The 13,148-nt window shown below is 38.6% G+C and overlaps 1 protein-coding gene across 3 annotated transcripts in view; it reads left to right on the plus strand.

Annotated features, from left to right (window-relative positions):
- The window catches only part of ARHGEF3 (Rho guanine nucleotide exchange factor 3), a 112,930-nt gene that overhangs the window by 51,487 nt on the left and 48,295 nt on the right, over positions 1-13,148 (plus strand). For all 3 annotated transcript variants that reach the window (XM_059480106.1, XM_059480105.1, XM_059480108.1), the window contains one exon: positions 8,612-8,674. In XM_059480106.1, coding sequence (XP_059336089.1) covers positions 8,612-8,674 — 63 coding nt within the window. The remainder of the gene's footprint in view (positions 1-8,611; positions 8,675-13,148) is intronic.

Consider the following 13,148-nt stretch of genomic DNA (forward strand, 5'->3'; position numbering starts at 1 on the left):
AAAACTGTACTTTGAAGTTCTGAGAAATATGTGATCAAGGCAGGGGGCTGTAGTGCAAGGCAAATCAGGGATATGGAAACCTTATGGCTCTACAACACCTGAAAGGAAGCTGTAGCCAGGTGCGGTCAGTCTCTTCTCCCAGGTAACAAGTGACAGGACAAGAGGAAAGAGCCTCAGGTTGTACCTGGCAATGTTTAGATTGGGTATTAAGGAAAATTTCTTCACTAAAAGCACTGTTAGGCATGAGGATGGGCTGCCTAGGTCAGTGGTGGAATCACCATTCCTGGAGGTGTTTAGAAGCCATGTAGTTGTGTCATTGTGAGTTAGTGGTGGTTTGGCAGTGCTGAGTGAAAGGTTGGACTTGGTGATCTTAGAGGGATTTCCCAACCCATGGGATTCTGTGACGTGATGTGTCCTGCAAGTGCACAAAACCTTTAAGGATAGAATTAGAGCATTAAAACACCCCAACTTTGATTATTCTTGCTTTTACAACCAATCCTATGCTAAACTCCCTCAGCACAAACATACAAGGCCAGGAGCTGCAAATTCATCACCTCAGCTTGCTGAAGACTAAGGAATCCAGGGATGTTGGCATGCTGACTGGTTGTGTTACTTGGAGACATACAGAACCGGATCTGACAGATCCCAGCTGAAAAGTGTTTGAAAGAAGAACAGAAGCTGAATCTAAATAGTGTGTGGACTCTTTCACATTGCATCTTATTTTTTATGTATATATTTGGTGAGTTTAAAATCGTTAGATATTGATTGTGTTAATTAGAAGCATAACTTATATAGGAGTGTTCAGATTTTGGCTGAGAAAGGATTCTCACACAACAAAAACCTCCTGTGCAGAAGAAATAAATGTGACATATTTAGCTGAATTTGGTTTGGACTTTACTGTAAAGTTTGCAGAAGTGTCAGTGTATTTAACTGTTCTAGATTCCAGTTACTGGTCCTCTCCTCTGTCTTCCAAAAAGGGGAAGGAAGAAGGTTAAATAAAGACAAAGTAAATACCAGTCCTCAAACAAAGCTGTGCTAATCCTTGTCCTTACAGCATCCCGTACATGCACACCCATTTCCTGTTGTTGATGTTAAACACATTGAATATAACTTTCATTTCATTGTTCACTTCAGTGTTCCTTTTACATTACACTGGCCGGAAAATCTCCAATCCATCACAACAAGCAGAGCAGAGCTGCTGGCTGTGCCGAGGGGAGGCTGCCAAGGAGCTGCCATCTTGGCCAGCAGAGATGTGGTGACTCCTGGAAGGGCTTGAAAAGTGTGAAAGTCATCAGTGGCACAGATGACCTTGCCTCCATTGCAGTTTTTGCTGTGCCCTAACAGAGCAGAGTCTGTTTTTTCATTTGTTTGTTTTTTTTGGAATATCAGGAACAAGCAAGTCCTGTTCCTAGCACTGGTATCCATGGTTCCTGCCAGCTGAATATGGGCAGGGTGGGAAGCTGGACTGTCCATGCTGTGACCAGTCACAGTGCAGACTGTGCAGTCAGGTCATCTCTGGCACTTTGTCCTTAAAAGCAATAATGTTAAGGACTTTGTGTCACTCCTGAGAAAATGAAACCTGGAATGTTTCTGGTATTCCAAACAGGAGAGGGCCCTGGAAATATACATGAAAACCAGTTTTATTATAGTGGTAAATAATTTTTGATTGCAAGATCCTTTTGCCAATTTAACACAAAGAAATGTGATACTGAAATGCAGGGTAGCAAGTTCTGGACTTCAAAAAATTTTGTGTTAGAATTCACTATTCTGAGATTATGGTCTCCAAAAACATACATGATGCATTATTCAGCTAGAAAAGGCATCATGCTCTGGGAAAACTCATTTTGATATGTTTTTGTCTCCTCATCCCTCAACTCTTGTCAGTGATAAAGCCACAGAAGAGGGAGATGAACAGGGAGGCTCACAGGTGTTGGCAGAAAAGCGAGTGACAGGCTGTGGTGAAGGCCAAGAGGGCTGAGCTTTAAAGGTGGAAGAAGATCCATCTCTTTCTGAAAGGGCTTAAACTCTAGAGAGTGAGTTGTCACTTTATTGTGAAACTGAAATTGGCTATCTTGTAACCAAGCCCTGTAATCAACAGGAAATGCAGATATTTCTTGTTGGGGATTGCACACTGAGCTGTTTGTGTCATTAATATGTCACATTCTCCTGCAATACAGACCTTCTAGGTCTGTGCATTATATCAGCCAGGCTCAAGGGTGTTTTTTAAAGGTTTTTTTGGGGGTTTTGGGATTTTTTTGTGTCTTCTCTGCCTTTATTTCATTTTACATGCTTTAATGCCAGTGAGCAGGAGTGTGATATGATGGAAAGTGTCTAATCCCATGTGAGGTTTACTCTTTTTGTCAGTATCAGTCTGGCTTGAAGCTGGGTAGTGCAACACCACTGCTGTCTCTTCTGGTTCTCTTCTGAACTCTGCTTGGTGGGATTGTAGCCCATCACCTGTAGCAGGAAATGTTAAATTAGTGATCATTCAAGTAACCTTAACAGAAGGTTATTAATCTCTTGCTTAGTAATTAGGCTGGATCCAAGGCATATTTCATTAACTGAGTAATAACACCAGGAAAAAAAAAATGCTGGCTTTTAGGCTGGTTTTCCTCTTGTATTAGGAAGATTAAACTGAAATGTTCTAACTTTTCTGTTTGCTGGCTGTATCATCTGTTAAACTTTTGGAAACAGTTAAAATTAGATAGGAGAATTGAAACATTGAAGCAGTCCAGTTTGTAGTTTACTCTTTTCACCCTATGCCTCCCTTTTTGCATTCCTCTTGACATCTGTTTTGTACTATTTGTGCCTCATCACTGGACTCTGTCCTCACTGAGTCCTCCATACTCTGTGGTGTAACTAACTGGGAGCTTGATAATTTTCAAATCACATTTGAATGTGATTTGAAATGAAAGCAATGAAAACTTGAATCAGATCTTGTAACACAGAAGCAACAGCAGCTGAAATTTTTGGAGTCATTAAAAGAATAAATATGGTCTTAGCAAGTGGTACTTTTCAGGGATTTTTGAAGAGAGATCCCTGTGTTGGTTGGATGGGTGTGGATGCACTGACAAGCTACAAAGAAGAAAGAATGAGAATTGTAGTGTCTGAATATTCTTTTGAATTTACCAGCATCTGTACATGTTAGAGATTGAAGAGTTAGAAGGGCGCTTAGAAGTGCACATATATATTTTAGTATACACATGTGCATGTTGCTGATAAAAATAATTACACACCAATAGAATTTATAGGCTAAATGGATTTAAAAAAAAAGTTGTATAAAATTTGTGATAAAAATGTGACTAGAAATTCACATGGAAGTCTGGATTATTGTTGTGATTTGATGTCTTTCTCTAAAGAAATTATGTGCTCCTGCCTTATTCTGAGCTGCTTCAACACCAGCTGTGTTTCCTGGGGCATAAAGCCATCATCAGGCTTTGGGTGGGAAGGTTCCTTGTAGATGTAGAGGGGTTCTCAGCTGGCTCAGGAGATACTGATTACTTTCTAAAATTAAAAGAAAAACAATCATGTAATAATGCTGCATTTCATGCAGACAGAATCCACCCTTTGGACTGTGGTTTAAACCTGGCCTGTGATGTTTGACTTTTTATTAAGTCTTTGATCAGTTTTTTCCCATCCTTCCACATTAATCCCTTTTGATTTTTATCTTTGCTCTACCTGATCTCTTCAAATTGTTTGTCTTTGGGTACTTTTGTCTTTTAATTTAGTCTGATACAGATATTGTCCTTGATAAAAGTGTGCCATAAGCTAGACAGGAACATAAAGCCCAGAGTAGTGAATCTCTTCATCCCTTCTTCTCAACATAAAAATGATACAAAACTTTGTTAGCTAAATGGTTTCCCTTTTCTGTATTATTGCAAGTGTGTGTATATATATATATACTTGTTATATGTATGTATACCTAAAATATGTATATATTTTTATATGTGTGTAGGTGTGTATATATGCACCTATTTATATTTATTGAAATCATAAAACTGTTATTTGAAACATTATTTTCTTCCAGTTAGCAGTATTGAGGTGTGTTCAGGTGTATGTTCTGGAAAGGCTGTTTTAGAAAATATTTTCATATGAAAACAATCTGAAATACAGGCTTCTAATTTTTCTTTGTTTTGGACTTTTTGTGTTGGGGACATGGGAAAAGTCTGTTTCATTAGAATGGATTTTGGTATGAAAAAAGGCTTTAAGTTTTTTAGTGTTTGGTTTTGAAATGAGTCTGTCTCTGACTAAGAAGGCCTAAGGGTATCATGTGCCTATGCAAATACATTATCTTGAACTGTTATTTGTTTTGGTACCAGTCCGTGTGCAGACCCATTTCTAAGCATCTAGGATGGAGAGATGATTTAACAAAAGTCAGCAGCTCTTCTGAAAAGCATTGCCTTCCCCATCGCAGGATGGGTTTTGTCAAGCTATTTTTGTGCATCTTTGCATTTCATCTCCCAGGTGGTAAAGTATAAATCTGTGGTATTGATAATTAAAACCTTGTGATGGGCACTATGTTAACCCAGCCTTCCTTATATGAATAAGGAATAATGTCTTATTGCTCTAATTGCTTTAATGAAATCAATACTTTAATATATAATTGGATATCTTACCTTCTCATCTCCTGTGAGATAATTATGGAAAGCAGCTCTTTCCTGCTGTGTCAAGGCCAGGAAGTCGTGTCTGTGTAACTGTGAATGTAGGCACAGCCTTTTGGAAACAGTACCACAAACATCAGGATTCAAAATTATGATAGGAAAAGCTTTTTCAGCCAGAGGTTCATTTTCAGATGCAGGTAATGCACCTGTGTGGTCAGTCAGAAAACACAGACATTTCTCATCAGAACATGTACTTGCTGCTATTTTCATACAGATGGGTGCCCGTTTTTTAAGGCCTCTAAATACTGTGCAAGAGAAAGTTATCAAAGTGTTCCAAGCTTTCCTGTTTTCCCAGGAAGGCAAACAGCATCATAATATATTTCAATTTAGTTTGTTTCATGTGCATACAAATTCTGACAAAGAGACACTCTGTGGTCAGATGCCATTTGCCTATAGCCCACTGTGGGCTTACCAGGATGGCATTTGCCATTTGCCCATAGCCCAGTGTGGGGTTACCAGGGTGGCATTTGCCCATAGCCCAGTGTGGGGTTACCAGGATGGCATTTGCCATTTGCCCATAGCCCAGTGTGGGGTTACCAGTGTGTTCTGTGGTCAGTGTCACACTGCTGCAGGGGGACATTGTCATTTCAGAGTGTGCTGGGGGAGCAGGGCTGCAGGGGGACTGAGCCTGCCCTGCTGGACCCTGCTGTGCCTCCTCACCCAGCCCTGGGCTCTGCCAGAGGCTGCTGCACCAGGCTGAGCTTCTGGGCTGCTTTGGGGAGAGGTTTGTGTTGCTTCATGTGCCGTGTGGGTTAAAACAGAAAATGCAGAGCAAGAATCAAGGGGTGATTTTGTGGGACAGGCAGATTCAGGGGTCAGTTGCATTGTGCTATGACAGCTGAGACAGGACTTGTAACCCCCTTTGGGGAAAAGATCTTCACAAAGAGCAGGGATTAATTTAATGAGCACCTTATGCTCCCTGCACAATATCCACTGCAATCTTTGCTTCTAATCCACTTATTATGGGCAAAGAAATTTATCTATGATCTGGTAGCTCAATTATTGCTTTTTTTTTTTTTGCCATGGAGTTCTGCCCCCACTTATACAATGATAATAGCTCTTGAAAGTCTCAGAAATATTAAATCATTAATCTTGCCTGCCCTGGTTAATATTTAACAATTTCTATTTGAAATGACTGGTGTTGCATAACCACTGTGCCTCACAGAGAACATAATGAGTATAATATTTGCAAGCTTCCAGATAACATTTCATATTCAGTAGCTTTTATATTAAGTGTGTAGTACTTTTCAGTAAGTAGAAGATCTAAAATAAAGTGAGGAATGATCCTTTGATTAACACAGTGAAGTATGGGGTAGAGCAAGAGATCTATTTTGTGGAGGCTGTCCCTGACTTACTGAATATGTAATTGCTTTTCCTACACTTTATTTTTATCTTTTCATTGCTTTTGGTCTGTACATCACAGTTGATACTGATTTGTATCAACTCAGGAGTATATTGATGTTTACTATATAATCAAAAATGTTGCTTTTAAATAAGATACAAGTATTTTAATTCCTGCTGACTCCATTTTGTGCTGTGCTTTACCTGAACAGCCCTGCCATGGATGTTTGTCCTCATGGCCACTGCTTTGGCCATGGTACCTCTGTGTTTTGAACCCAGAGCAGTTAGAGCCCACACACAGTTGTTGTGTAACCTTCCCTCTGCAGTAAAACCATCTCCTGCCTCATTCAAGTTCACTTTAATCCTGTGGCCTTGCCTATTATCTCATATTATGTAATTTATAGTCTCAATCCACTTTCCTCAGAGCTGGCCAGTGTTGGAAGTGCCACCTTCTGTGTTAATCTGTAACCATGTGACTGCAGTCAGAATCTCATAGTTGGTTGTTTAACAAAGGAGCTGCCCATTTGTTGTGTGTGTGGCCATTTGTCACACTCCATTAGCAGTGAAATCAAGTCTAAGGTGTCAGATTTAAAGCAACACCATCCCAAGCTGTGGATGCAGTTGCATCCCGCCCATCCATGCGCTGGAAGCATCAGTTAGTGTAGACTCAGGTACACCAGGTCCATGCACAATTTTAATTTACCCTTCTCTTGTAGAAAGCTGTATTCCAGTACTGTATTCCAAATCCAAATGCTTTTCATTTTTACTTAACCTATGTCCACTGTTTGGAGGGCTGGTACTTCAGTTTTATCATTTCTTTTTGTGACTAAAGACTCGGTGTAGACTTAAGTAGAATCAATATATGATTTTTGAATACAAATGAATGATGCATGCATTTGGGTCCTCAGAATTCTAATTAGGCTTGAAGAACAGTCTGCAACATGTTCTGGTCTGCAACTAGAATCTTAGGAGATGTTACTCTCTGGGCAAAGTACTGACCTGACAGATCTCATCCCTGATTTGTGTTTTTCACAATGAATTCACATTTGCTAGCCCAAGAATAGTAATTCAGATTAGTTTATCCTGTGGGGGGAAAAAACCAAACCTTACAAAAGACTGATGCAGGATAAGCAAACATAGCTCAGTTCATAGCTCAGTGTGGTCTGGTCCAGAAATTTCTGTGTTCTAGTCAGTGCTTTAACTTGTTACTAATAATCCATACTGTAGCAGTAAAAGGGATTTGATTGTGCTTAGTCTGAGGGTGAAGAATTACTTTCATAAAACACTTCTGACCGTATAATGTGGTGACAGAACTCGTGGTCCAGTTTCTGGATAATAATGATGTTAAAACACAGCTGTTCCTGACTTTGGAATTATTGTTTTAAAAAAGTATCAGAAGTTATTTTCTGAAAAAAAAGCAAAATTGTATTTAAATGAGTCAAAGATCTGCTGAAAACCAGTGAGTAAACATAAAAGATTTCAACACTAAGGGTTTAGTTTTAAAAGTATGAAATCAAAACTTCTGGATTTTGTGATACGTATTCCTTATCTTTTCTCATCAAAGAAACAGTTCTCAGAAACCACATGCTTGACCTTGTAGATTTGAAATTGTTTCACTGGGCTTCACAAGAGCTGGGGGCATGGACACTGGGAATGGGGGAGATAGAATTTTTCTACCTTTTTTTTTTTTTTATTAAATAAGAAATACCTTCATTGTGTGCAGCTTCTACCTTTTAGCTGAGCTTTGGACATCCCATAACCTATGAACTCTGTATGGCATCTGTGGGGTTTTTGGTCTTTAAATTGTTCATCTTTCACTTCTGTAGACTGGAAATTAAATCCCAGCTATAATTATGTGTTACTGCTTATCTCTGGTTGACAGTGGAAGACAACACAGCTGGATAAATAAGAGTCATGTATATATTCTGTGACTTCTCCTGTTTCCTGAAGCTTCCTGGCCTGGTAGACAAGGCAGAGCTCTGTTAAATGACATTTCACACTTATTTGAAGTGCATGAAGATTAATCTTGTGGTGAACCTGTGAAATGACACAAGGGAGGGCTTGCCATTTGCAAACCCAAAACCTGAATATGGAGCAGAATGTAATCACTGATATGGAGAGTGAAACCCTAACATGCACTCATGTGATTCCTGCAGTACATTTCACCTTTTATATTCTCTGTGGATAGGACTTGATTGCTAAAGGTAGCCCTTGAAAAATCTTATGTTTAGGCTTTCAGCACAAAATGTGAGTTTCTCTTCCTAACAGTCTTACCGGTTACAAAAGTTCATATCAAGTGCCAAAATACAGTTTACAACATGGAGTAATTACTTATGCTTTTAGTTAGAACTAAATTTCTTAATTGCAGTGAACCTATTGAGCAGAAAAGGAACAGCATTTAATTCACTATGTGCTAATAGGTAGCTTTTCAAGTTGTGAAAAGAGAGTTTATATTCACATACATGGTGATTATAACGAGAATAAGTTATATATATATACACATATATTTTATGTGTATGACATCATGATGTGTACTTGTCTTGGGATCAAACCAAAGGCAGTTGCTATTGTTCATCAAAACTGAGCTTTCTTTTCATTTTGCTTTATAGAAAAAACGGAAACAGAGTACTCAAGATGAAGATACAATCAGTATCTGCAGCCTGGATACAAGTGTGAGTAATTTAATTCTCTTTTTTGCCCTCCCTCTCTACCCCTGGAACTAAAATATGGCTGTTAAGAGTATTCTGAAATAAGCCTATTCCATCTTCTCAGCTGTGTTGTTTTCATATATAGCACGAATAACTTGTTCTGCTTGTTATGAAAAAAAGTTTGTTATATTGCTTCTCTCATTTTCTGTGTTAAACCTTTAAAAGAAAAATGATGTCATAATGACAGTTTATTGTAAAGCATTTAATCTCTTATTAGTAAATAATTAACATGATAAAAGGGCTGTGTGAATGCAGGATTTAAATATAGACCTTTTATACTGTTGAATAGGTGTATGAGAAATTCCATTGCAGTTGTCAGTGGTGGTTAATGCAAGCTGTAGGAACCAAACTCTTTCTGTTGATTATGGTGGGTGTTGAATCAAAGTATTAATGAGGGTAATTATGCAGTAAGCAGCAATGTGTGTTGTTTTTCCTGTAAACTTGTGACATAAAGGTACACTTGAAGTTACAGTTTCAAAGTCATGGAACTAAAATAGAGAAGATTTGCCATTCCTTCTGTTCAGTGTTTTCATCAATATTTGCAGTGTTCTTTTTACAGTCAGCTGTTGAACCAGTTTTCCTTTTCTGTAGACCTCTCACATAGTACAGACAGAAAACATTGTGGAAAAAATAGAGAATCAACACTGCTTGCTTTAAGAGTTTTATTTATTAGCAAGTGTCAAACCTAGTGCTGTGGTTTCTTTAATGATCAGATGTTAATTTTGGTTTGAAGTACACCTGTTCTTTGAAGCATTAATTACATTTAAGGGCTCACCTGCCTGGATGGCTGCAGACAAAGAGAAGCTCTTGCAGGCACTTCAAGTGAGCTGGGTGGAATCCAGCACTATTCTGGAAATCATAAACCCACAGTAGCCTGACCTTGTCTGTGAGCTAATACTTAAATGTTAGTTCATCCCATCAGACCTGACATTGGGCCCAACTTCAAAGGAATTGTCATTCCTTTAAAGGAGTTTGAAAGGAATTGTTATTCTTCAGGGAAAATTGGAAATTGTTGACTATTTATTATTATTTTGGACAAATTGATAGTTTTTAGATGCTTAACTCTAAAAATGGAAAATGTTGGGTTTAACTATTTTTATATTTCTGGGAGAAGTGTGTATTTGATTCTTGTGTGATTAGGACAATTAGGAAAAATTTCCTTGTGTAGAATCTGTTACATTGCTGTAGAAATACTTGGATAAATATAGCTTCTCCTTTGGCTAATAGCTAAAGATTTAAATACTGCTAGAAGGGGACAATTTCTGCTAATAGAATTCCTGGGGGAGAGTGTTCTAATGTGATCTTAGCTCTGAGTTTGCTCCATGGAAATACAGACAGAGCACTGAGCAGAGTGAGGTTTTCTGATGAGCAATAGATACAGCAATAATAATAGCAATGTCCTTCATTTGCAGTTATTAAATACCACTTAACATTTATGAACTATTATTTTCTTAGTATTGCTTTTTTATGTAACCATTATTATTGCCAAAACAAACATGAATCTGAGAAGAGATAAAGTAATTCGCTAAATATTGATCTGTAAGACAATGTCTAATAAAACCATTGAATTTGGATTTTCATTAAAAGATTTGTAAATCCCTACTTTAGAGGGATCTTGTCAATAAAATGTGTGAAGGGCTGTTAAGAAAACTCTTCTCACTGTCATCAAGGAAGAATTTCACTGTTTCAATGTAAATGAATGCTGGAGTCTATGTTAGAAAATAGGGGTGAGAAATGAATGGGTGAAGAAGTTTGAATCTTTCCTTAGAGTGCTTCAGAATCACTCAGGTCACCAGGGTGAGGATATAAAGGATATGCATTGCATCTTGAAGAATGATCAGTTTATTTAAATGTACAATTTATGTAAACATTAGTTGATTTATCTTTTTCTGCTTGAGATAACTTCAAGCTTGTCACCCCTTTTTCTGTTACCAGGAAGTGCTGATTGATTTGTGCTGTACATTCTATATTGTCTCTTTGTGTCTCTGAGCTTACCTTGCCCTGAGCTCCTGCACATTGCAGTACTGCAGGTTCCTGTTCAGCACTGGCTGTGCCCTCCCCTCTGGCACGAGTTGCTCTTAGGGCCGGTCTGCCTCTGGCTGTGCCAGGAGACTTAAGTGTCAAGATAAGTGACTTGGAGAGGGTGGGTGCCTTTGGTTAAGAAATGTGCCTGGCATGTGAGTTTAGAACAACACCCTCAGGATTTTTAACTTCAGGTAATGGTTCAAGTGTGCCCATCAAAACCAGGTCCTGTTGACATTAAAACAAGTTGGGCAGGAAGAGTTTACATTTTCCCATGACTTGTGTTCCTGCCCATTAGATTATCATCCCCTCAAGTAAAGAAGGACTATCACCTTTGTGAGCCTCCTAGACGTGGCAAATAAACTTTTATTTTTCCTTTCATATCATATTTTTCTTATGATTAACGATAAAGACAGTGCTGAAAATGGAACTAGACTGAATACCAAGTGTCTCGTGGTTTTGGGAAACATTGGAGGGTCTTCTACTTGCACTGTGGAATGTTGTGGCACAAAAGGGATGGCTGGAATCTGACAGCTGATGGCTGAATACTTAGCTGTGGAAGCATTTTGTTCTCTCTGTGTGCTTAAATGTTATTTATATTGAGTAGAGATGTGTATTTTTGTGTTTTGGGTTTTGGTTTTAAAGAGCCATAGCTTACATTATAGGTAATTCAAGATTTCTATTACAAGGCAGAGAGTTGGCTGTCTTTTGGTCTCATGTTTGTGATGGCAAATTTCAAAAAGAATCAGTTCATATCTCACAGAAACCAGCTGTGGTGGTGTTATGCAAGGTCACTTTTCCTTTCTCTGTTGCCTCACATACAGAGTAACTAATTCCCAAAAATGGCGAGAGGGCTGAAGAAAGGGGGTGAGAAGTGTCTAGAACAATTAAAAGTTTGAAACAGTTTCTGTTTAAAAACCAGTCAAATATACTGGAACTTATGTAAACTGAAATCAAATATCCTGGGAACAAATTGGCATGTGATTAGTTCCATGAGAAATGGTCTGTGTAAGGGTATTTCTTCCCTTTGGACTAAAGGCAGAAAATAAAGCTGTTTATAGGTTCCTACCAAAGCAAAAGCGATGCCACCACACAGTGGCACAATTCTGGCACAGGGTGTTGTGGATACCAGAGGTTTTGCAGGAGTTAAAAAAAACCAAATAGGGTAAATTCATGGAAGGAAAAACTGCCAAGAGCTGTTAGACTGAGTGAAGCCACCCATCTGAGGAAGCCCTTGAAGCTGCATATTTCTGAGTCTGGGAGAGCAGACTGTGTGTCTGTCACCAGGTGTTTACTCTGCTTTCACATGCACAGCTTTTTCTCACTATTGCTAGGGAAATGGTGCTGGCCTGAGATCCATCCTTGGCCTGTCATGGCCTTCTCAGGAGACTTTGCTTAGCCCAATGCAGCACCTTCCTTTCTTCCAAGCAATGACAGTTTTGAAATTACTTAATGAGGGCTCTATGCTTAATTGGAATCTTTGGATTATAGTGTGATGTAAATAATTAAATGTTCAGGTTTTTTGTCTAGCAACTCTCTTATATCCTGAAAAGATCTGCCAAATTGTTTCTATCTTCAGTGAATGCATTTGTTTTCCAGGCCTAAGAATATGAAAATTTGAATGCATGTGTTCCTTATTACATGTTCAGATTTTCAGTGGGATAATGATAGATCATTAAAATTTTACAAATAATAAATTGGTTATTTTTTATTAAATATTGTATGTATATAACAAATCAGTGTATTAGGCTCTCCTGTGCAGCACACTGTCTGGTTTGAGTGACTCCTGGTCTGGTCAGGTCTGCAGCTCCCTGAGCTGCTGATGTGAAAATCTGGTGTTGCATTCCCTCTGTGCTGGTTTCACAGGCATCACCTCAGGGGTGGACCTCATTTTTGTGCTTGGCAATGGAAAGATCTGGCCATTTTTACTGTCTGACAGTCCAGTTTGTGTACATGTGTCTGGTGGCCACCTTTGTCCAGGAGAGGGTGGGGGTGGCAAAGAAAGAAGCCATTAACTATTTAATGACTGGATTACTTCATACCTTGGAAAGCAACATCCATATGGGTCTCCTGCCAATTACATCATCATGTGTCTACAGTCCTTTTACAAAAATAGTTCTAATTTTTTTTGTGACTGACCATTGCCAGACATACCTGTCTTTTCCAAGGGAATAACTCATACTGACAGAATTTCCTTTCACAGGAAACACTGCTTGGAGCTTTGCTGACTCAGGACAAGGACTGGTAAACTAAGCATGTTAAATGATCTTTGTATTTGTTTAGTGATCTGGACTGGCATTGATGCTTCAGGAGTTGATAAACTGGCTTATTAAACTGACTGGTTGGACTTGGCTCATTTTATTGCCAGCTTAAATAAGTAGATTTGCAAATCTCCTCAATGTCAAATAGTTTGTGA

Source organism: Ammospiza nelsoni, chromosome 11 (genome assembly GCF_027579445.1).
Source record: "Ammospiza nelsoni isolate bAmmNel1 chromosome 11, bAmmNel1.pri, whole genome shotgun sequence".
Lineage (NCBI taxonomy): Eukaryota > Metazoa > Chordata > Aves > Passeriformes > Passerellidae > Ammospiza > Ammospiza nelsoni.